This window comes from Stigmatopora nigra, chromosome 3, assembly GCF_051989575.1.
Source record: "Stigmatopora nigra isolate UIUO_SnigA chromosome 3, RoL_Snig_1.1, whole genome shotgun sequence".
Classification (NCBI taxonomy): Eukaryota; Metazoa; Chordata; class Actinopteri; order Syngnathiformes; family Syngnathidae; genus Stigmatopora; species Stigmatopora nigra.
The window spans coordinates 2353611-2380045 of NC_135510.1; the positions used below are offsets into that span (position 1 = coordinate 2353611).

At 40.9% G+C, this 26435-nt stretch overlaps 1 protein-coding gene across 1 annotated transcript in view; it reads right to left on the reverse strand.

Annotated features, from left to right (window-relative positions):
* LOC144194145 (SH3 and multiple ankyrin repeat domains protein 2-like) overlaps window positions 1–26435 on the reverse strand; it is a 125540-nt gene that overhangs the window by 25310 nt on the left and 73795 nt on the right. Inside the window, exons 12-19 of the mRNA XM_077712999.1 lie at window positions 13620–13755; window positions 11950–12030; window positions 11318–11326; window positions 9029–9052; window positions 8174–8212; window positions 7499–7611; window positions 6321–6426; window positions 1318–3808 (exon numbers count right to left, since the gene is read on the reverse strand). Of these exons, the coding sequence (XP_077569125.1) occupies window positions 1318–3808; window positions 6321–6426; window positions 7499–7611; window positions 8174–8212; window positions 9029–9052; window positions 11318–11326; window positions 11950–12030; window positions 13620–13755 (2999 nt within the window). The remainder of the gene's footprint in view (window positions 1–1317; window positions 3809–6320; window positions 6427–7498; window positions 7612–8173; window positions 8213–9028; window positions 9053–11317; window positions 11327–11949; window positions 12031–13619; window positions 13756–26435) is intronic.

Here is a 26435-nt window from a genome sequence, read left to right on the forward strand (position 1 = left end):
CATTTATAAAATGGGTGTAAAATTACATTTCAAATAAATCACAAAACATTAATGTTTGTTGTTCATTAATGTTGTTGTTTGAATTCTTAATGGTGTTTATTAAATGTGTGTTCATGTTTGTGTGCTATCTCGATGTTGCATCCCGGTTGCTTTCTCTTGTTCCCATGCATTTCAACACGGGTAGATTTTGTATATATACAGTGGTACCTCGACATACGAGCAATTCGGGAGTAAAATTTCGAGCAAATAATTATCTCGAGATACGAGACAAATTTCGAGATACGAAAAAGCCAAGTGGCCGAGAAATGACATGTCTTTTATGCCGCATCTCTTTTGTATGTAACAATATCAACGACACTGGGCGGAGCGTTGCATTTTCTTCAGTGTTTTTTTCCCGTCACTCAGCGCGAATGGCAGAGCGATTGCTAATACGAGGAGTTTATATTACTTCTCGTTGGCAAGTGGTCGTGCGTTATCCTGTTGTGATGACATTTGTGCGCATCATTTTCGGAATATTTTGAAGGGAATGCAAAAGCAAACAGGACATCAATCGTGAAAGTCAGTTTGGAGGCGGGGCAAACAGCCAACCCCAAATTTGTTTGTTATATCACGATTCACCAGTGCAAAAAGTCTCCCCCACCACCACCCACCCTCTCTATGACCCTCTCTCTACCCTCCGCGAAATCCATCTAATTGAGTTCTATTAAACACATTTTAGTAATATTAAACCACTAGTTATGTGATACTTTGTTAATATTTGGCGAATCAAAGAAAGAAAAAAATTCCAATCCAATATCCTGTTATTGGTGTTTTTTCAGAGGGTTGGAACTAATTAATTAGTTTTTAGTTCATTTCAATGGGAAACGTTCGTCCGAGTTACGAGAATATCGACATACAAGCTCAGTCCCGGAACAAATTAAGCTCGTATCTCGGGGTACCACTGTACATGTTATTAATTTTGTGATATTAATAAATGATTTTAAGATAATTGTCTCTCGTTTTGTGTGTTTCTCTCATCTTTCTTACAAAATTGGGACACGTTGACCAATTTTAGGGTTTAGTTGGTAGTTGTGCGAGGACGATGAAACGCATTAGAGAATTTACATATAATGTAATGTAATCTACTTACGATTTTTTGTAGTTACGAAGAGTTCAGCAACGAATTAATTTCGTCAGTAAAGGTATGACTGTATTATAATGTATTATACAACATTGCTTTAAAAACAGCCTGAAAAAAGGCAGATTAAGAAATAAGTGCACCTAAGCAATGACACTTAAGTTTTCAGTCAAAAGAGAAATAAATGAGTCATCTTTTACCTTGTTCCAAAAGCTCCTTGGTTTCCTATGGGGGAGTCGAGGCTATTTCCTGATTTGGGTGGCTTATCTCGATTCATGTTTTGAAGAATAGAGCTTAACTCTGTGATAACTGTGTTCTTGATGTCTTGTGTAAATGGAGGGCTATGAAGCTCAGGGGGTTGATCACCCCATAGTTTGGATGTCCTTTGAGTGGGTGTCCTCGGAGGTTCAAAAGATGAAGTATGAGCAGAAGGCGCCTGAGCTGGTGAACCATACGATTCCGGTGGTTCTTCAATTAGTGCATCATGGCAAAATGATTTGTTGATGACTGATTTGGCTTTGGGCTTGGGTGGTACAGGAGGCCTATCCACCATAAAAGAATGGCTATCCGCAGCAGCATATAGGCTTTCCAGGGTGGTGTCGCAGAATCCTCCCTCTGATGAAAGAGTAGAGATGCTTGACACGGTGCTAGTGGTCTCCATGTGCTGAGGGTCTCCACTGCTGCGGCTATCTACCTCTTCAATACCAGAGTCCCCTATTCCAGCCTCTTGATCTGGTGGAGGAGGAGGATATGAAGGGGGCATACTGTTCGTTACCCGTTTGTGCTGATCAGTAACAAGTGGAGGGCCATGAATATTGTATGAGGGTAGCAGAGGCCCCCCATTTCTCCTCTGTTGCTGAAGCATTTGTGCAATGGCAGTAGCCTGGTCATCGGGGATGTCAATACTGTTTGCAAACTCTAGAGGAGGTGGGAGTGGCTCTACGTAGTCAAAATCCTCATCAATGTCAACTGACGCCAGAGGAGGAGGGGGTATCCGGAAGGGTAGTTTCGCAGGTTCATCCAGGGACTCACCTAAAGGAACACTACGTCTTCGTGTTGAAGAGGGCTGGGGAATTATAGACAATGTAGGGCCAATGCGAGGATCAGGTTGATTTGGGTCTTTCAGCTCAGATGGCCTGTTGCTATCCTGCCCTTCCAACTCCTGGTTATTTACCTTGTTGCTTGCTTCTGTACTTGTATGAACCATCAACAGTCCAGTTGATTTAGGTGTGTCTGTCACATCTCCTGTTGAACTGTTCCTCTCCTCAACTGTCTGGTTCTGTCGTTCCTCCTGGGCCACATGAGACTCATATTTTTGCTGAGTCATTTGCCTCCGCAAGCCACCTCGCCCTGGACGCCCCATGGTTGCTGATGAGATTGCAGCAAAACTTGTCTCAATCCCAGACCGCAACTTGGTATCAATGAAGAGTGGCTGGTTGAGGTCTGGTTTATGGCTTGTCTGCAAGGGGAGGGACTGAGCTTCATTTTTGGGACTTTGCAAAATCTGAGGGAGATTTTTTTGTGTATTTTGATGATTTTGTTGTTCCTTCATTGCTCGGTCACGAGCTGCAAGAGCCAAAGCAAGAGGAGAATTAGGGTCCAGAGGTTTCCCTGTAACAGGGTGAAGGTAGGTTCCATTGGCCCGATAGTGGCTCTTTGGGGGAGTGGCTGGGAGACTAACGGGACTGTCTAGATTGAGACATTGACCTGTTTTCGTGTTTAGAGGCTCCCTAACCACTGTGGGCTCTGGAGTATTAAAATCTGTCATGTTTCCACTTCCTCCACCAACAGGAGGTCCAAGGTGCACTGGTGGAGCCATCATCCTTCGGAGTCGCTCATCACTCCCAAACATGCCCTCATCGATGGACTTTGACTGCCGAAGACGAGGCATCGGGGTAGGATCAATAAGGTCATCATCTCCAATATCAATCGACTGGAAGGCAATAGAATATTTTTTTGCCTCAAGCCTTTTCTCACGGTCACGCACGGCACCAGCAATGGCTGCCGCAAATGGGTTGCTTAGCGACATCAGGTCTTCTGGTCGCAGACCACCACTCCCGCCAACATGTGTCATCAGAGATGGGTGTTCTGGAGTTGTTGGCTCGATCTCCATACTGCTACCCTGGCTGCTCTTTCCACTGCTACTGGTGGAAGGTTCCTTGACAATGATGGTAGGAATGGGGATTGACGAGCATGTTCGCTCAACAGGTGTGGTAGGCATGGAAGCTGGGGCTGAGAGGTTTGCGGCCGTATGACACGTTTTTTCTGGACTGTCTTCAACATTTGACTGTTTTACAAGCATACCCTTCCTTCGAGCGGGTTTTGTTGGCACATACAAATTCTTACTACCTATCTCAGAGTAAGGATTTTCAGGCACTGTTGTGCGCCCACGCATGCGTGGGCTCTCAAAATGCTCTGAACTCTGTCTGCGATAGCCCCGCCTCAATGTACCAACATCAGAGGTTCTAGAAATAGTCGTCACTGCATTAGGTGAGTTCTGGGTGAAGGTGGGTCTTGTGGTATTGTAACCCTTGGGTGTTGAGCCAGCAGGTGAGTTATAAGCAGGTGGCGAAGGGGGTGAAATTGCTGGGGGAGGAGGAATATCCTCTGATGTATCTGGCATTGAGAGACTGCGGGAGAACTTAAGTAACGGAGGGGTAAGGTATCCCTGTTTTTCTTCTTCCGCTGTACCTTGAAAAGAATTGGGGAGAAAGTATAAATGTATTAATGTTTAAAATACTGTTACATTTTGAAAGAAAATGTTAAAATGATTGGCAACAATATTAAAGTGTTAATTAATTACTCTCAAGTTAAGATGTAGGATTGCACATATATTTTTAATAGAAATTGATTCGATAAGCCCCTTTGCCAACAGTTGATTGGACAATAATTTTTTTTCTCATATTAATCACTTGGGCTCATATGGAAGGTACTTTTATTCAGGATTTATTTCAAATGAGTTGGACGATCTTTAACCAATTTAAACATTAAAGATAAAAAAATCAAGATGAAGACACTTCCAGGAATATCTGTTTTGTTTTTAGTGTGTGGCTTGTGCTCAGAGGAGATGTTTTCTTCTGCCTTACAAGTTTTTAAAGATGTACTTAAAATCTTAATCTTATTCCACTTATCCGAGGTCAGGTCACGGGTGCTGCAGCTTAATCAGAAAATGCCAGACTTTCCTCTTCCCACCAACTTCATCCAGCTGTTTCGGGAGGATCCATGGCATTCCTGAGTGTGCCCTAGGTTGGCCTCCTGTTCAGATGTGCCCGGAAACCTTGACCAGGGAATCAGATGCCGAATCATCTGGCTCCTCTCGATGCAGAGGAGCAGCGCCTCTGCTCCAAGACCTCAAGATATTTAAACCACTTCTCTTGAAGAAGGGCCTCATCCTTGACCTGGAGAGGTCATACCATATTTTTCCGACTACCACCATGGTCTCAGATCTGTAGGTGCTGATTCTCATCCTGACTTCAGACTGGGTTGTGAATTGTTCAAATGAGAAGGTTAGGGTTAGGTGATCACAACCTGATTAAGCCAAGAGAATAAGACCATCTGTAAAAACCATGGATGCAGTTCTGAGGCCATCAAAAGGGAAAGCCCTAACGTCGCGACAGCGTCTAAATATTCTGTTCATAAAAGTTATGAACAATATCGGTGACATAGGGCAGCCCTGGTGGAGTTTCACTCCCAATGGAAAGGGATCTGACTTACTGCCGGGTACACGGAACGTGACCAGTTGAATGCCTTCTCCAAGTCCACAAAGCAAATGTAGACTGGTTGGGCGAACTCCCACGAGGAGTGTGATTCCCCTTTAATTGGAACACACCATTCGGTTCCCCTTTTCACTGTCTGCCAATTCAGAGGCACTGTCACCGATCTCCACGTAATGTTGCAGAGGTGTGTCAACCAAGACCCCACACCATCCAGAACTTTTAGAAACTCCGGATGGCTCTCATCCAACCCCGAGGCCTTGCTACCTAGGAGTTTTTAACCACCTTAGTGACTTCAACCCTAGAGATCGTCTCTGACTCCCTAGGCTCTTCTTCCTCATGCGAAGGCATGTCAGTGGAGCTAAGGAACTCTTCAAAGTATTTGGCCTACCATTTCACAACATCCGAAAGCAAGGTCAGCAGCAAACCATCTCCACTATACACTGTGTTGATGACGCACTGCTTTTCTCTACTCAGACATCGGATGGTGGACCAACATTTCCTTGAAGCCAGTCAGAGGAAGTTGATCTCCGTGGTCTCAACAAACTATTCTCATGGCAAGGTTTTTGCTTCAGATAACACCAGAGCCACAGGCCGCTTGGCCAGGCAGCACACATCAACTGCGTTCTGAGTCCTGTGGGCTGAAAAGGCCGATAGAACTCCTTCAGCCTGACAGCACCCCCGTAGACAGCTCGGATTCGCTCCAGCACCCCCACAACCTCCTTAATAAGGATAAAGCGGTTTATAAAATGAGATGAGAGGAGACCCACTAGGATGTGCCTCACTGCATACATGGACGGATTCTCAAGTAAAGGAATATTTTACTTAATTTTGAAATAGCAAAACTTGGTGTCATTGAATGACCAGCAATTCAGGGTGTCCCCCGCCTCTGGCACGAAGTCAGCTGGGATAGGGTCCAGCACCCCCGTGACCCTAGTGAGAATGAAGCGGTTCAGAAAATGAGATGAAATAAAGTCAACACATGTATCGTCAACACCCATGAGCTTCCCACAGACAGACCCACTACACCTATGGCCAATCAGAGCAAAGAGTATTCATATATAGATCCAGTGTTGCATTATAATGAAAAACAGCACATCTGCAGGGGAGCCCAGAAAAGTCCAACTAAACCTGGTTTAAAAATAACATTCTGGGCACTGTTTATGCAAATTTCGGTCCAAACTGGGTAAAATCGTTGTGATTATATCTAAGCATTAGTTTGTTAGTCAAGGTTAGAAAAAAAAAAACTTTAGTGACATTTTAAGTGTCAACTTTAGAAAAAAATGTGTTATGCCACTGAGCAAGGAATGTTGTGTCAAAAAATAGAATCAGATTTTGCTGTATAAAAGTTTACTAATAACATTTTGCTGCATTGCGACTGAGTGTAAACATTAGAGTGAATTAAAAACGCACATAAATTGCATATTTTCAGGTAGCTGCCACCATTTTTGCATATACAGTATACTGTATGCACTGAACTGTAATCATACCTATGGATTTTTGCTTCCTTAGCATGCTTTTTTCTGGTAAACCAAGGAGGGCTCCTGGAACAGTGGGTGGAACCACTGCAACTCCTTGGCGGTCATGGTACATGGACTGTGAAAGTCAAAATTGTTAATGGCGCAAAGAAAACCATTTTCAAAGCTCTACAACCTTTATCCTTAGAATAAAAACAAAAAAGGAACTTTGTTCTGTTCAGTTCAAGCAAAAAGTAAACATTTAAATATTTTGTAATCAAATTCTGGCCGCATGTTTGCTTCTGGATCAATTTTCATGTGATTTAACCAATCCTTAAAATAATAAATCTTTGCCTTTATTTTTGAGTCAAGAGTCAAGAATAACCCATTTTCAAATTTGGGTATAAAAAATTATCATTGATTTTTGCATACACAAACTGGTCAATTTTGATCATGAACACAATTATAAAGCTTAGGGTGAAAATACCAAGAGCAGAAAAAAAATAATGGACACATAACATTGCACATGAATGTTATGTGTAACAATAGTCATACGTATAGCCAGTTGCATTGTGGCTTTAGCATTCTTGCTGGGACTATTATGTAGCAATTATGATCTGTTTTGTTTTGGGATTTAGTATTGTTTGTTCCCCTCTATATGTTTCCTTTGTTTCAGTTCCTGTCTTGCCTAATTAGTTAGATTTCCAACTGTCTTTGTGAGCCATTCCGAATCAGTCAGCTTTCTGTGTCCCATGTGAGTGATTATCACCTTGTGGTAGTCTTTGTCTATTTATTGTTGATGGCAAGTCCATCTCGCAGTTTGGTGGCACGATTGGCTAGCGCGAGTGGTTAGCGTGTCGGCCTCACAGCTCTGGGGTCCTGGGTTCAAATCCAGGTCATGTCCGCACGTGTGGACTTTGCATGTTCTCCCTGGGCTTGTGTGGGTTTTCCCCGAGTAATCCGGTTTCCTCCCACATTCAAAAACATGCATGGTAGCTGGGTTGGACACTTGAAATGACCCCTAAGTGTAAGTGTGAGTTAGAATGGTTGTCCGTCTCCTCGTGCCCTGTGATTGGCTGGCCACCAATTCAGGGTGTCAGGTGTCTCTGGCCAGATGTGAGCTGGAATAGGCTCCAGCACTCCCCACGAACCTTTAAGCAGTTCAGAAATTGAACGAATGAATGAACTTGTTCCACTCCTGCTCATCTTACATTTAGTTCGGAGGGTGTAATCAAGCAGCGACTCGATGGGCGTGGTTTAATTGTTGCAATCTTCATATCAACCGGCGCTGTCTTCTGGGCATGCGTCATCTCGTCAACTTTGTCTGCAAAAGGCAAAGCGATTCATAATTTTATGAATCAAAAAGGTAAATCACTGAGCTTTTTTGTTTGCAAAGCATCAATAAGGATCTCATGAGCCAAATGCAAGCTAATCATTTACAAGATCCTTCCCTCCATACTCAATTGCAATTGACACTGCAACAGAAAACAGTACAGAGGGAGCAACCGTACATGGAATATCTCGAGTGTTTGATGCCTTGGAAGCCGTGCAAACTCTTTCCAAGCAGCCGAGTTAATAGCATCATCCAAGTATTAGGGTTGTTCCTAAAACAATATCAAATGAAAAATGAATTGTTTGTCCCTCAAGTATGCTAGGTAGCTTTCTTTTTTAGCCCTCTCTTGTTCTGTCCATTCTGCTATAGGGTAAAGTTGTCAATAACAGACTTGTCTGAATGGAACGCCCTTCTGTGATGATGCCATTGGATAGCGCCAACCGTAAGGATCATAGAAGCTACATGCTAGCCCGGATCTAGCCTCTGTCTGTATCCCCTCCCTGACTGGCTCTATCATGTCAAAAAGTTTCCATGCATCACGGGGTGTGGTTACTTAGAGTGACTTGGAAAACAATCCTCTTCTTCTGCGCATCTACACACAGAGGAGAGGGGAGGAAAGGGACATCAATGACCTTAACTCCTTTACTACTGTGCCGCCAGTACAGTCACACAGTCACAGACACACCCATGGGCACCGGTCCTCCCAGACACAGTAAAGCATTTAGTTTTTGTAGAAGTTGTCTCACAATCGAATTGCAGTGTCATATAAAAAAAAACCTTCTGACTGAAACATTTTCCTGTTTTCTCATGGAAACACGTGCAAATCTGCTTTATCCACTCATAAACACACGCAGTGATACAGGATGAATGAAGAAAAGCAGACATGACAAAAGGAAATGACAGCAGATTTATTTATTTTTTTCAGACGTAATTAACAAACATTGGCTTTTGGAAGGGATGTGTTTTGGTGACATAACCACGTTCACAGACACACTTCATACTGCTTCGAGTGCCCTGGTTTGCATAGTGTTCTCTTGTCAGGACTACAAAGAAGATTGTGGTTAGTTGGGCATAATAAAAGTAAAGGAAAAAAATGGTGCACTGCCAGTTAAAACTTAAAGAGTGCAATTTTTTTCTTAAAATAAAGCAGTCACAATGGATGAAAAACAATACATTCCCCAATAAGTGGGCAGATAAACATGAAGTTTTTGAGTTACTACCACATTAAATCATGCAGTGGTTGGGAGAGACCATTGCAGTATCAAAAACCAGAGTGAATAAAAATAATTATGGTATAGCACGACCATTATTTCTTTAGATGAAAGGAAAAAAAATCCTCAAAGATAAAAAGATAATTACTAAAAACAAAAAAATATCTCATGATTTTCACATTGCATTAATAACTTACCATCTTTCTTTTTCCTTAGAGTGGCTTGGGGGAATAAAAGAAAACATTGTTGAGTATTTTCTCGCATATAGACCGCCTCCACCTTTAAGCCGTACCCTTAAAATTGCCTTTTAATCGTTGAATTTTACAATTTCTCTCGTAAAAGACACCCCTGATTCCCAATTTTCGCCTCCACATTCATGGTTTTAATTGGGATTACAAATGTGTTATGATTTGAAGGGAAAACCTTAAGAAAAATCATCGCATGTTGTATTTCTGAGATACTGTTTGAATCAAAAGGATCGTCTGCTGTATTGCACATTCCGAAAGGGTGTTGTCTGCACGTGGACAAATTCAGAAAGAAAGTCACATGAGCAGTACAACCAGGAAGTCTGTCCGAGTCTCCGATAAAATGTATAATGGCAGGGCCCTGAGGGAGCAACGGCAGGTACAATTGAGGTTTTTCACGTTTTAGGCAAGACACTTTTTTTCTTTCTTGAATTTCATTCATAGACGTCAAAAGGCATTTTATTTAGCGTTTTATCTATTTATATTTTCTCTAATTTGAAATAAATTATCGTATCGGCCACACTGTCTTGCGTTATGGTATTTCGTCTTTGTCACCTTGCAGTTTCGTGCATGTCAAGTCTATTTTGTGCGCATATATCCTCCGTAGCCTTGATTCAGTCATAACTTTTTTTTAGGTAATAATACGGCATGAATGCAAGAAAATAAGGTAAATTTATCTATCGATCATATTAAATATATTAGCCAGAGATGTCTGGACTATTTCACAAAGGGCGACGGTGGGTAGTGGTTTTTGTTCCTCTTCATCAGTCGGTAATGAATACCAGCATGCATTGCGGCTGTTGAGACCCGGTTTGAACACCGAACCCCAATTCTAAATAAACTGGGAGTTTATGGGTAAAATGAAACATAAAAAATAAAAAGAATTATTTACTTATCATATTTAAACAAGCGGGAAAGTGAGAGTGGTTAGTACATCCGCCTCACAGTCCTGAGATTGAGGGGTTGAACCCCGATGGGTTCCACCTTCCAGGTAGTACCTCTGTGGGTTTTCTCCGAGTACTCCAACGAGTTTCCTCCAACATTCCAAAAACATGAATGGTAGTCTGGTTGAACTCTAAATTGTCCCAAGATATGAGTTTATGCGTCGACAGTTGTTTTGTCTCATTCTGGCCTGTGAGTGGCTTGCAACCAACATAGGGTGTATCCCGCCTACTGACCACAGTTGGCTGGGATAGTCTTCAGCACCCCGGCGACATTTTTGAAGACAAGCGGTACAGGAAATAAATGAATTTTCAACCTGTATTCAAATAAATTAATGTTAAAACTGACAAAAAGTCACCCTCACTATTACTACCATACTGCCTATACTAATACTCAAGTGCGACTTAGGTTATTTTTTTTCTCCCTGACCACCGACTGCCTATAATGTTGTCTTTTGGGCCTATATTTAACTGGTAAACTGTTATGTTAACAGATGCCTAATTAGTTTGTGGTTTTCTATTTTATGATTGCTACTTTAATTCATGTTTGTTCTTGTCTGTCTGATTCAATAAAAAATTGCCCTCCCAAAAATGCTACTTCGTATTACCCGGTGGAACTCGCCTGACTTTGGTGCGGGCAGGCGTCGGTTCGATTGTCGCTGATAGCAGTATGGTTATGACTACGAATGGTCGTTTGTCGCTCTGTGTACCCTACGGCTGACTGATGACCAATCTAGGGTGTAGTATTCCTTTCGCCCAGTCAGCTAGGTTAGGCTCAAGCAACCCTTTTGAGGATGCGCGGTATGTAAGATAAATGAATGAAAAAAGAACCCTGTTACCTGATGGTGTATTCACTCCACCTTACTTTCGTCTCCCTCCTTTTTTGTTACATAACATTTTCCAATTTACCCTTCAATTTCTTATTGTGTTCATTCCCTCCTTCATAACTTTGTCATGGCATCATAGCAAGCTCAGTATTTTAATGCAAACGTATCAATACTCTGAGGTGAGGCTCATCAACACAAATATAAAGACATATAGAAATGGATAAACAGATTAATATCATTTGAATGACTTGATTTAAATGTACCCTATTGATATACTACTCTGGAAAAGCTTTCATGCATTATAGCAAGAGGAGCAAGTGGAGTATAAATGAGGGAGGAGAAGCAAACCAAAGTAACATACAGTTGGTGGAAATGTAAATAAAATCCAATATGCAGCAACTAAAGTCATTGTTGCAATCTGGCAGAGAAACAAACAGGGTAAAAAAAAGTGGTGGTCTACCATGAATCCTTACCTTTCTCCACTAGTTATTCGATCAATTACAATAAGACAAACCAACAAGAAAAAAGAGATATTACACACTAGCATTCCAACAACAATCTAACTGGAGTCATACAATTTAGTGTTAACCATAAAAAGTCAAATTTTTATTTATCAAATGAATTACAAAATTAATACAAAATTTAGTCAAGCCATTGACAATGCTAGAAATAATGTTTTCTATTTGAAATAGTAATCACCAGATCTCAACAACACCTTTGAGGTGCTATGGGACATGCTTGACAGTGTGTTAAGCAAACAGTGCCCATCAACTCAATCCAATTTACAGAAGGTGCTTTTCAAAGTGTGGGGTGACATATTGCTAGATTATCTCAACAAGTTGACAGCCGGAATGCTAAAGCTTAGCAATGTAGTACCTGCTGAAAAAAAAATCATCATTGACAGAAACAAAATTTAAAGAAAAAAAAGATTATTTCAAATAATAATCTATATTTTAACCTTGTAAATATCTTGAGAATATTTTCAATTCATTTTGCAACTCATTTAATTTCAATAAAAGTCTGACTTTTAATTGAAAGCAGAAAAATATGTAGGTGTTTGACTCCAAACTTGTGAACAGTAGTGTATACAGTAGCAGGTTCTTACCGAGTTCTTCTAATTCCGAAGTCATTGACTTGGAGCGCATGGACAGGGCAGTAGTTGGGGCTCTCTTTGGTGGTGGAGGAGCTGAGGGTAATGAAAACATAGTTCCCAGTCAAGAAATGAAGATAGGGATCCTGGAGTATGCCATGTGATTTTGGATAATAAAACGCAAACATAGCGTTTCAGTCGCAGAACTAATTGTATTCATTTAAACCTGATCAAGTGTAGTCAAAAGACGTAGACCTGCAAAGCTTTTTGCATAGCAACACGCTCGTTTCATAACATAAACAAATTTAAATGAACTTCTATTACGATGCAGACACACTCAAAAATAAGTTTAATCTAACCTTACACTAAACTTAATTCTAATTTTGTATTAAAGTTTGATACATTTCTTCTCCCGGGTTAGCTCTATTATTTGCCCCGCCTCCACCCTGACTTTCACAATCGATGGAATGTTTGCTTTTGTATTCCCTTCAAAATATTCCCAAAATGATGCACACATGTCCTCACAATAGGATAACGCACAACCACTGGCCAATGAGAAGTAATATATACTCCTCGTATTAGTGATTGTTCTGCCATTTGCGCTGGGTGACGGGAAAAAAAACTGTGCAAATAATGCAACGCTCCCCCCAGTGCTCGTAGATATCTGTTATACACAAAAGAGATGCAGCAAAAAAGAATGTGCGCTAAAATCATAAACAGCCTCTCATGTATGGCCACCTGACTTACCGTATTTTGAAATTTGTCTCGTATCTAAAGATAATTATTTGCTCAAAATTTTACTCGTATCTCGAATTGCTCGTATGTCGAGGTACCACTGTAATGGCATTCACTGAGAACTTGATACAAGTCCAGTGTACATTGTGTTCGGACCCCTTTTTCTTCTAATAATAAAAACCCATTATTCGTTCTTGATTTATCTTAAACTCTTAGAACATCCAGGGTAGAATGGATGAACACTCTAAATTGCTCCTTGTTATGAGTGTGAGTGTGAATGGTTGTCCTTCGTCTCCTTGTGCTCCGCGATTGGCTGGCCACCAATTTAGGGATATTCTCCAGTACCCCCCAACACTCTTGTTAGGATAAGCGGTTCAGAAAATGAATGCATGAACACACATGTAGACCAAAAAACATATGGAACTGGATACAGGATAGCAGTGATAAGGAGAAAGTCCTGAAAAATTTGCATAACTAATTTAGTGTTTAACAAAGAGGTCATATGAGTACAACCAATTTTTCAAAAGATGGCTGGTTAACGATAGATGACAGACTGTTAACCCTTTGACGTCTAAATAAATGGGATTTAAAAATCATTTTAGTTTTTGGCGAGTGGTAGTTTCTAAATTTTGCTGAGATAGTTAATTAAAATACAGAATAGAATAATAATCAATAAATAAAAGAAAAATGAAAAAATACATTAAATACTGTGTAATTGTATGTATGATGCATATTAGCGATAGCAAGCATCATTATAAGAAAATAAATCATTTAGGCTGCTTTGATCTGGAATCTGACTATTTCCTAATAAAATGCATCATTAGGTATTATATATTTTTTTGTGTCTCGCATGTCCATACCATTAACATTATATGCTTGACAGTTGAAAAACAAATTTAACAGGCTTAATGAAGATTTCTTGCCAAAGTGAATATTTCATATGATTCTACCTTTTTTACGTGATGTGTCCTCGGGGTCCTGATGTCGGCTTACTGTCACCACCTTAATCAGGAGGTGATTCCCACCCTGGCGGATCATGTTGACCACTTGTCTGTGGCCCACCTTCACCACGTTCTCCTGATTCACCTAGCACACACGGACATGGCGACAGTATGATTATTTATTGGTGGTGATTGATTTTTTTTTTTAAATAGTGCATGTGTGTAAGGGGGGCTGTCAGACAGGAAAAACATACATGAGTGAAGTGAAGAGATTTCTGGGTGCATTTAAGCCATTAAAAGTGAATGTACATAATAACTGGGAATGAAATTATAAGCCTGTAAATTCATCACAGTTTTTGGGCCTTACATGGACCTGACAGGTAATCCATGCTTGTACTTATAGTGTGTTTTTGATGAGGCTTCAAACATCTGCACCCTCGTTCTTCTTAATCTCTAAACCTTCCAGACAAAATTACAGTTTATTTTCATCTGTTTAATAATTCTTAAATATAAATTCCAGCCCAATATTGAACATTTAGATGATACTGATTTCAGAAAAGGTACTGACGAAGATTTATTAAATAAGTGATAAAAGATAATGGAAAAAATAAAATCCCATAGAGCAACCTGAAAATCGAGAATCACTAATGATGTGTAAGATTGCTGCACTTTTTAGCAATCTAGCTAGCAAATTTAGTGGACATTCATGCAAAGAAACTAGCATCTCTTCTGAGGGAGATGACTTGGAAAAGTTTATTTTTAATCTCTCATGCTGGGAAAAAATGTGTCAATTGAAATACCACAATGGCTATTTTACAATGAACTCCTCCAACACACATTCATTCATTCATTTTCTGAACCACTATATCCTCATTAGGGTCGCGGGGGGTGCTGAAGCCTATCCCAGCTGATTTTGGGCCAGAGGCAGATACCCTGTGTCGGTGGCCAGCCCATCGCTTGACACGAGGAGATGGACAACCATTCAAACTCATACCTAGGGTCAATTTAGAGTGTCCAACTTGCCTACCATGAATATTTTTGGAATGTGGGAGGAAACCGGAGTACCTGGAGGAAACCCAAGCAGGCCTGTGCAGAACATGCAAATTCCACGCAGGGTGACCGACCTGGATTTGAACCCAGGACCCTAGAGCTGTGACACACGGATGAAAATGCACCAATACCCACGCTCGTCTGAGCACACACAAATGCCTTTCTTTTGCATAGGGTTAGGATTATGTAATACTCATTCCTCCACCCTATTATACAACAGTGATGGTTACAGATAGAGACATGCAGTTAAGTGAACACTCACATGTAAAATACAAGAAACTTCTTTTACAGCCAAAATAACCTACTTTGTATAATTATTGAATTACATCGCTAAAACATTAAAAAGCAGCAAATAACTCATAAATGGAATGTTATTATTTGTTTCCAAATCTATAAAATGTTTCAAAAATTGCTGAAAATGTGTGCACAGGCAGAGTGGAACTGAATCCTGACTCAAAGAGTCACTTAAAACTTTTGCTTTTTGGCCCACAACACCTCATTTATTACACTATCAACCAACGTTGACAAGCCACGGTCAATGATTCCCTACATACAGTAATACCTCGTACCAATGGAACTGATGGGTACGCATCTTTTTGGGTCACCCTGTATGAGTGTCCCAAGATATGAGAAATTTGAGATACGAGGAAAATTCCGAGCAGATTTTTGCTTTGAGATATGAGCATACGAGATGGTTCCCGATGCAGAAGTTTCATTTTTAAATGTGTGCACATAGACTTCCCCAAGCAAATTGTTCATGCAAATGTGTAATTAAAGAAACAAAAACATGCTACTGCTTTTGCTTCAGACAGGTTCTGTCTAAATGGGGCTTCAGGCTTGTGACAGGTTTTGGAGTTTTTTTTCAAAAAGTGAGCTAAAAAAGATTTGCAACGTGAATAATTTGGTTGAAATGTAAATCTGAAGGAATACCAAGTGCAAGGAAAATATATTATGTTATTCAGTTAAACTTGCAGGGCAAATAAACATTGGAGACTAGTGAAGGCAGTTCCAGGAAAAAAAGGACACACAAATGTATTATCCAGAAAGGAAGTTGGAATATTAAAAATTCACATAATAAAACATTATTCATTAACGAGACATACTAAGTAGGACCCAGACACTAATATTGTTCATGTTCTGAAGAAATATTAAAGTTATCTGTGATCTCACTTGCATCAAGGTTCTCTTCTAACAAAATTTAATTTTACCCACCTATCCTTGTCGAATCGTCTGCGTTCTTGACATTCTCATGTCCATCTCTTGTAATCTTCGTTTCCGCATGTCCTCCCTGTTTGGTTGATTTTGTTATTTTAATTTCTATGTCTTTGATATGTTTTGAGAATCTTGCCACAGTCAGTAAAGTTTTTGTTAGTGCACTCCGTCTTTTCCTGCTTCCCTGTGTTTGGGTCCTACTACACTCCACGATCCGCAAAACTTGATGAATGTCGGATCATTCTGACAAGTTTTGCGTACAAACACAGACAATCCGACAAGGACAGACAAACACATAAGGTTTAAATAGACAGAAGTGTTGTTGACAGGAAAATCCTGGGTCACACAAGAGTCAACAAGCATGAGATACGCCAAAGGCGGGGAATCGACAAGTGATCAAGGGGACAGACCCGAGAAAAAACTCAACATAACCAATCCCTAACAAAGATCAGTTTCGTCGACAGCTTGTATCCTGTTGACACCCCCTTGACTACTTTCTTGCAAGTAGACTACTTTCTTGCAAGTAGTCAAGTATACGGTGGGACTATCAGGTAAGTGGACTTCAAATGGGACTTTACTGTGACAACACAATATTTACAAAATATACAATATAAAAAACATCTTAGAGGGTGGGGTGATCCTCGCTACACTTTTACCAAGAGCACCTCATCACGCAGGGCTGGGCCCAAGTTTTGAAAAATGTTAGGGAAAATGAATGGATTGGATATTAACGGAGATATACAAAACTAATTAATGGGTTGGGAATAATCTGCTCAGCCTGGAACTAACAACTTCCTGTTTTCCATTTACAACAAAGCTCCGATGATACATACCCTACCTTTCAATGTGACATCTCAGACTCATGCCCACAACAATACAACATTTCCACACCTTCTTGATAAACTGAGAGAATCCAAGCATGTTTTTCAAATTACTCTGACAGATAAAGCTTGTAGGCCATAAAGCAACTATTACCAGCAAGCTTAAGACAGCAAGTTTGTATTTGAATTGCTAATCAATAACACAACAACACACGTGAAGTAAAAAAAAGAGACAACCTTCTGTCTTCTGAAGGAGATGAAATTATTGAACTGTGTACAAGTCCTTATCATTATTACAGTGGTGTGCCCTCAGGGCCTTCAAGGCCTTCTATGCTGGCCTAAGAAATATCTGAATCATATATTATATTTTGTCCATCAATTCTTATTAATTAACTCCAAATTAGAACTACTAGGAAAAAAAATAAAAATAATATATATGGGGACTTTACTGTGACAACATATATATATATATATATATATATATATATATATATATATATATGTATGTACGTACGTACGTACGCCCGCCCGCCCGCCCGCCCGTATATATATATATATATATATATATATATATATATATATATATATATATATATATATATATATATATATATATATATATATATATATATATATATATATATATATATATATATATATATATATATATATATATATATATATATATATATATATATATATATATATATATATATATATATATATATATATATATATAAATTTGTCGGGAGGGTGAAGATTCAACCGAGAATCACAAAAAAGCAGATCTGCCAAGAATTAGAAGCTGCAGGAACACAGGTATCAGTGTCCACAGTCAAGCGTGTTTTGCATCTACATTGACTGAGGGGCTGCTGTGCAAGAAGGAAGCCCTTGCTCCAAAAGCCGCACCTTGAGGCTCGACTGCAGTTTGCTGCTTATCACATGGACAAAGACAAGACCTTCTGGAGGAAAGTTCTGTGGTCAGACGAAACAAAAATCGAGCTGTTGGGCCACAATGCCCATCAATATGTTTGGAGGAGAAAAGGTGAGGCCTTTAACCCCAAGTACACCATGCCTGCCGTCAAGCACGGTGGTGGTAGTATTATGTTGTTTGGCTGTTTTGCTGCCAATGGAAGTGGTTCTTTACAGAGAGTAAATGGGATAATGAAGAAGGAGGATTACCTTCAAATTCTTCAAGATAACCCAGTCATCAGCCCGAAGATTGGGTCTTGGGCGCAGTTGGGTGTTCCAACAGGACAATGACCCCAAACACACATCAAAAGTGGTAATGGAAGGGCTAAATCAGGCTAGAATTACGGTTTTCGAACGGCCTTCCCAAAGTCCTGACTTAAACCCCATTGAGAACTTGTGGACAATGCTGAAGAAACAAGTCCATGTCAGAAAGCCATCAAATTTAACTGAACTGCACCAATTCTGTCAAGAGGAGTGGTCAAAAAATTCAACAGAGAGGCTTGTGGATGGCTACTAAAAGCGCCTAATTGAAGTGAAAACAGCCAAGGGACCAAATATCAGCGCTGCTGTGGGTACAATTTTGACCCAGCAAATTTGATCAGTTTTTTTCTGTTCACCCATAATAAAATCATAAAAGAACCAGACTTCATGAATGTTTTTTATGACAAAGAATTATCTGTTCCAATCACACTATCAGAAAAAAATCGGAGTTGTAGAAATAACTCGAAACTCAAGAGAGCCATGAAGTTATGTTCTTCACAAGTGTATGTAAACTTTTGACCACAACTGTATATGTAGCCAAAAACTAACCACTTTTTTTTAACACTATCGTTCAATTTTCATCTTTTCACAATATTTTACAATGAAATTTATTTTTTTACATTAATAGTTATGCAGAATCTTCAATAGTAACATAAGTAACTATAGAGTCTTTGAATGTTTTAAAGTCACATAATGTAACTGCAGTCTTCCCTCCAATTTCATGATGTAGCCCAGACGTCACAGCGATAATCGAAAACTGCAAAGTAGGATAACCCCTATTAAATACACTAATCTTTCACAACTTTGTGGTTACAACATCTGCAGCTTCACTCTATCGCAGAATTTTATATTAAGTACCTAAATAAAAAATATTCATAAAATTATCAAAATTCACACTAAAACCCCACACGACATTTTCCTGCCTTCTGCTTTCCACTCAGAAAAAATGCAGAAGACGGGGGGACGGTCACTTAACTCATAGCTGAAGAACAAAAATGGCGGGCTCTGGGTGGAGGCTGTCACCCTTATCCAAAAATAGAGCTCTCTGAGCGGACTGGACGGCTGGGAACCTCGGTAAGGGTGGATTTTATGTTTTCAGAAAAATGACCCCTGAGCAACTTTACGAGAGAAGTCGTTGCCCTTATCCAAAAATAGAGCTTTTTGAGCGGAGTGGACGGCGTGGAGCCTCAGTGAGGATGAATTTTTCCACAATTGCGAGCTCTGGGTGACATTATGGCGAACACCGTCACCCTTATGCAACAATAGAGCACTCTGAGCTTTGCAAATGGTCGCCCGTTTCTTCGTGTGCCCTACGCCTAGGGTACAGTCTGCCTTTTACTCGGAGTCAATTGTGATAGGCTCCAGCTACCCATGCATCCCTTACGAGAATGTGCTGTAAGGAAGATGAATAATATAAAAAAATATATAAATACTGTATTTTCAATGACAATAGCTCTTCTCCAATTGATTTTAATTTTAAAAAATGATGAGAGACCTGTGCAGTACGGTGAATGTGAAGTGAAGATGATGGAAATTAAGATTTATTGCACAGGTTATTGAGCGCTTTATTCCAAGTCAGGTAATGCCTCTTCATCAGATTTGAGAGGTACCCGAGGCATAGCAAAAGCAGGAGCTTTGTGCCGCAGAAGGAACTTGGTGATGGGCAGTTGTAACTGCTGTTTTTTTATGCAAATATGGTTTTGTACAAGGATAGGGATGCCCAGAGAGCTCTATTTTCGGATTAGATTGACGGCGTCCACCTGGTGCCTGCACTATAGGGTAAATTCAGCATCCAACGTCCAGCTGTCTCCTCTGCCCAGAGAGCTCCATTTTTGGATAAGGCTGTGAAGTATGAATGTATTTTATGCTTATTATTATGTATTTTAGTTTACATAGTGTAGTCACTGGAATAGAATTTTGCACCATCTAGTGGTGAATCTCGTCACTACCTCTTTTAGTTAGTGGGGTGCTATCTCTTTCAAACCCCCATTTGTGTATTTCCACGCCTTACGTTTGTCTGTGTCACATGATCCTGTGCTAATAAAACCAGGTTGTTTGTAGGGAGTCGCCAGGAATTCCTAACGGTCATTCAGGAAGATAGACTATCTTTCTGCTCTGGCTACACTGGCGTCCTCCTTCATATGAAGTGGTTAAAATTCTCATCACGACTGGCTGTGTGTTTCCTCTGCTCCGATATTATTGAATGTATATGGTCTTAAACCTGACATTTTCTGGTGCCGAAACCCGGGAGATTCATTTCTGAATTTCTCGGACCGCGGTGGACTGAAGGCCAAGAATTACTGACGTCAGCCCTCTTACTTTGAAAGAGGGGGCATTTCGGTCGATCGCGGCCCGTTTGAAGAAAGGAACCGGGCCGGAGAAAAGAGGAGACAGACAGACGGTAAGTGCATTTAAAAATTTATATATAACAAGTCTGGCGAAAATCCCGTTTTTCCAATCGTGAAAAAGTCGAAGAAAAACGTTCCATAAATAGGAAATATTTGCATATCGTTGGGGAGTATGTATGTCAAAAAATAGAGGTAATACACAAGATATGCGGCGAATGCGCACTTCGGCCATAGGTGACGTTCGTAAGACGAGCTGGTGACGCGGCTTGGCTAGGGGGTGAAAAAATCCCTCGTAAAGGATTTTTGGAGATTGTTCAAAATAAGGGAAACCTTCCAAAAATAATGCACTCGATGAGTAAAAAGCGCTAAATAAAAAGTAATCATTATATCGAGATATAATAAAAACGGAAGTACGCCGTGACGCGCGCAGGCCTTGCGAAATAAAAGAATAATTGTTACAAAGTCGACGTAGACGGATAAATAGGATAATAACGTTATTTAAAAAAAAGATAATAAATTAGTTGGGACGTCCCTAAAAACCCTAAAATCCTAAAAATCCTAAAGAAATATATTAATAGAGTAACATTTGACCATTGTTTGATCCAGAATGGGCTCTGGGAATAGTAAAGAATATCCAGCTGATGTGAAATTCATGCAAAGACATTTTCCTGACAATTGCGCCCATATAGAAGAATGGATCAAGAAGAACCAAGCACATGGTTGGGGGGGGAAATTGTTAGTGGAACCTTTGCAAACTATTCAAAGGAATTTAGAAGTAAAAAAAGCTGTAAACAAAGGGAAAAAGCAAGAAAAAATATGTAAGCAGCTAGAAGATATTCAAGTTTGGATTGAACAAGCTACTAAACGAGAAGAACAAAGAACTGAAAAGAAAATCAAGAAGGCCACACAAAGAAATACAATGGCCGCCGTGGTTGTTGGGCCCGTTGAAGAAACAACAGCAAGAAGCCCACTTTACGACCAGCCCCCCTTCACAGATGCAGACACTCCTCACCCAACATTCCAAACACCCCTGGTACGGACAGAAAAAAGGGAGTCACCCAGTGTTCCTCCCACTCCTTTCACACATCTCAAGGAACAAAGCATATGGCATGGAAAACTACCCCAAGATGGAGTCGGAGAAGAGGACCCTGAGCATGTAAATGCCACTACAGGTATGAACCAAAATCACTTGGGTTCGATTGTCTCCCCACAGATGCAGACGAGAGCACAAAGAGAAAGAAGGGAAGAAGGACAACTCTACCCTTCACTGGTGGCGTTCCAAGAGCCTCACTCCTACCCACCACAATGGGCACCACCAGGTCAGATATATCCTATGGTTGAAGTAGCAAATCCACATTTTCAGGTGAATGGAGATCAAAGTAGAACCATTCTCGTCCACCGTCCATGGACTGAGTCTGATTACACTGAAGCATGCAGAGGGCTGGGAGACCCGACCAAGAACCCGACTGAATGGTCTAATAATTTTGAACAACTGAGACAAACCTTCCACCTGAACGGAGCAGAGACAAAAAGAGCGTTCATCATAAGTCTGAGACACAACTTTTCCAGAGTGAGAGGAAATTTTGATGAAAGAGATAAACAAGGGAAAGTTCACCCACACGACTCAGATGACCTAACGCAGTCAGTAGAAGGAGTCCTGGCCCGAGTGCGAGAGACCTGGCGCCCAACGCCATGTTATGATAAAATCAGGGCCACAAGACAAGAACCAGGAGAAGGAGTCCATAAATTTAGAGCAAGATTTGAGGAAGTTTTCAAAACCCATAGTGGGATTCCAGAAGACCAGAATGAGCAAGGGGTGTACCAAGCCCAACTAAGACAAACATTTCTGGAAGGGCTCCTGCCCGAAATCAAAGGTTTCGTACAAAAATACTGTATCACATACCGAACCTCGCCCATGAATCAACTCATGGAGTGGGTGATTCATGCTGAGGAGAGACACCGCCAAAAACAGGCAAGCTCAGGAGTTAATGCTCTGACCCAAGCCATGGCCTCGTTGGTGAACCAAGACTCATCACAAGTGTTTTACCATCGAGGACGTGGGAGGGGAAGAGGTCGAGGAGGACATGACCCACAAAAAAGAGCAAATGAAGAAGACAGGTGTTACAAGTGTGGAAAAAAAGGACACTTTATTCGAGACTGCAAAGCTCAACTCAAGGGAAGAAAAAGACCCCCACCGTACAACGTTGAAAGTGAATATCGAGAATGACGCCAGAAGAAAGAGGAACGGAAGCCTGACACTGAAGAGGAAACGGAAGAAAGCGATAGGGAGGACGAAGAAACCCCCTGCTCGCCAGCAGAAGTGTTAGACTTAACCGAAATCATGTCCACCCTATGGGAAAGAGATAGCAAACCATTCTACACCCTACTGGTAGGACAAACACAAATACCAGTAAAATTTTTGTGCGACACTGGAGCAGATAAATCAGTTATCAAAGACAAAGTACCCGGATTGATACCAGGAAAGGAGTGGATCACTGTGATAGGGGCAGGAGGACACACGGAGCTGTTGAGGAAGTCAAGAAAAATAAGTGTAACAGATGAAAATGGGCGAAACCATGAAGCAAAATTCGTCCTGAGTAAGAACTGTCCTGTGAACCTCTTGGGAAGAGATCTTCTCCGTAAATTAGAAATTAGCCTTATTCCCACAGACGATGGCATGAAACCAGTCCACAGGTGGGAGGAAGCAGGGATTCAAGTGGTTGAAGGTCAAGAGGAGCCTCATACGTTTTACTCCCTGGATTTAACAACACAAGAGCCCTCATCTGTAGTCAAACATTTGAAATCCAAAGTTGAACATGTGGATGGACAAGAACAAACTCACTGGCCATTACACATCACTGTAAAATTTGGGAAAGCTAGAACGGGATTTGTTAAACAATTCGAGCGACTGGGACCACAACCAGTTCGATTGGAGTACCTGTACTCAACAGCAGAAGGAGACGCAGCCGCCACGGTGGACTTGCCACCTCAAGTAAAAAAGCTGCTACAGTTTGATATAACGCCCCATGTGTCCATAAAGAGGAAACCTCACAGGCCCTGGAAGGACCTGGGATGCATGGTGGAATTCTTGGAGAGCAGAAGTGAAGAGTCGTGGTCGCATCAGACTCCCACAATCAGCATACTAACAAACACCTCATATGGGACAGTCACAAGGCAGAAGTTGAAGTGGATGACTCGAGCGAATCCAAGAACACATTTGACTGCGTGACAATATTACATACTCCTACAAGCTGAAGACTTCCCTACAGTCCCAAGTACACTGTGGGCCAAATCAAAAGCAGACGTGGGAAAAATGAACACAGCAAATGAGGTAAAAATTCAACCCAAGACATCATTCCGACCAAGAGCCAAACAATATGCCCTCAAACCAGATGCTATAGATGGCATCAGACCAGTAATTAAAGAAATGCTCGAAGCAGGCATTCTAATTGAAAGTCCAACAAGCGAATGCAACACTCCCATCTTTCCCGTGAAGAAAGCAGAAACGGGTAAATGGAGATTAGTCCAAGATTTAAGACAGGTCAATACAGCAGTGCAAACAAGAGCACCATGTGTTCCAGACCCACATACACTTTTGAATGAGCTAAAACCACATCAAAAATTCTTTACAGTAATTGACCTAAGCAATGCATTTTTCTCTATTCCATTACACAAAACGGCCCAAGGCTGGTTTGGTTTCACGTTTGAGGGAATCAAATACACATACACAAGGCTGCCACAAGGGTTCTGTGACAGCCCTACAATATTCTCACAAGAGATCGCAGCATGCATCAGTCAACATGAACATAAAGACACCACACAGATCCTAGTATATGTAGACGATATACTGGTAGCCAGTCCCACAGAAGAAGAGAATAAAGAAGAATCCATCAGATTATTCAAGCATCTAGAGCGAACTGGCAACAAGGCGTCACTGACAAAACTGCAGTACTGCCAGGAGTCAGTCACCTTCCTGGGACATCGGGTCTCACAGGAAGGAAGACAGCTAACAGATGGAAGACGAGAAGCTATCCAACAATGTCCGAAACCGCAGACAAAAAAGCAAATGATGGCCTTCTTAGGCCTAACTAACTACTGTCGGAGCTGGATTCCAAATTATGCAGAGCTAACTCAGCCACTGCTAAGCATGATTTATGCTACTGAGATGACAATGAGGGATCCAGTAACATGGACTGAAGAAGGGAATCGAACATTCCTAGAAGTGAAACAGCAAATTTTGGAATCAGGAGTCCTAGCACTTCCTGACTACGAGAAACCATTCACCCAAACGGTGACTTGCAAAGAGACTTTCATGACATCAGTGTTATTACAACCATATGGAACAAAGATGAGACCAGTAGCGTTCTACTCAAAACGACTGGACCCAGTTGCAGCTGCTCTACCTTCGTGTGTACGAGCAGTATGTGCAGCAGCGTTAGCCGTCCAGATGACAGCTGAACTTGTGCTGTTCCATCCACTCACACTCCTAGTCCCCCATGAAGTGGATCTGCTGATAACACAAACTAAAATGTCATTTCTGTCACCAGCAAGACACCTAGCCATAACAGCTACACTGTTATCGCAACCCCATCTCACCATCAAGCGATGCAATACCTTGAACCCAGCAACGCTGATACCAACTGAAGAAGACGGAGATCCACACCAATGTGATGAAAGGACCAGCGAAAGCTGTAAACCTAGACCAGATCTTAAAGACACTCCTATTCCAGACAGCACCTATGTATATGTAGATGGATCAGCATCCAAATCAGAACAAGGAAAAAATCAAGTAGGATTCGCAGTCGTCACAGACAACGAAGTCTTATGTGCAGAAAAACTGCCATCCAATCTCTCAGCTCAAGCTGCAGAAATTATAGCGTTAACAAAAGCATGCACATTGTTTAAAAGTAAAAAAGTCACAATTTATACAGACAGCCAATACGCACACTCAACTCTACATGTATTTGCTGCACAATGGAAGAGGAGAGGGATGAAAACATCTACAGGCAAATCAGTAGAACATGCTGAACTGCTAAAACAAATGCTTAATGCAGTACTACTTCCCAGCCATATAGCTGTATGCAAATGTAAGGCACATACTAGAGGCAACGACAGAATTAGTAAAGGGAATGCCAGAGCAGATACAGCAGCTAAAGAAGCAGCACAAACATTTACTGCACAGTACACACAACAACAAAAGAATGAGTCAATCCCAAAAACAGTATTAATTGATATGCAAAACATTGCACCACAAAAAGAAAAAGAGGCATGGATAGATGAAGGTGCAGAACAGTCTGCCGAGGGTCTATACACAACAAAAGGCCTACCATGCTTACCAAAGAATTTATTCCAAATGGTAGCAAAACTGAGCCATGGGAAATCTCATGTCTCAACAGGGGGGATGATGGACATGGTACAGCGTGTGTTCCATGTGCCAACAGGTCTAAATACCTACTTTAAAAATTTTTGTAGGAACTGCTTAATTTGTTGCAGACATAACGTGCAAGGTAACCTCAGACCCAAACGGGGCCAATGCCCAAAAGGTACGTACCCTTTTGAAATTATACACATGGATTTTATTGAATTATCCAAAAGCAACCACTATAAATACTGCTTAGTCTTGATTGACTCATTCTCTAAATGGACTGAGATTGTCCCAGCCAGATCACCAGATGCATTAACGGTGGCGAAAGCCATCTGTAAACACATAATCCCAGAACATGGGATCCCCAGAATTATCTGGAGCGATAATGGCGCTCATTTTGTTAACAGCATAGTCCAACAAATGGCAAACCATCTAGGAATAAGTTTAAAAAACCACTGCTCATACCATCCGCAGAGTGCAGGACTGGTAGAGAGAACGAATGGTACGATAAAATTAAGACTTAAGAAAACCATGGAAGAAACAAAAAAGCCATGGCCAGAATGCCTACCAATTGTTAAAACTTATATGCGGATAGTACCAACTAGCTCGGGATTAACACCTTTCGAAATAGTTCATGGAAGACCATTCCAACTCCCCCTATGGGAAGGTGAACCATGGCAAGAAGCAAAGGGCGAGGCGGATCCACTCACAGAGTGGATGGTAAAGATGTTTAGAGAGAAACTCGTCCAAGATACATGTAAGCTGCCATTATCCCCTTTGTCCCCCTTGCAGGAGG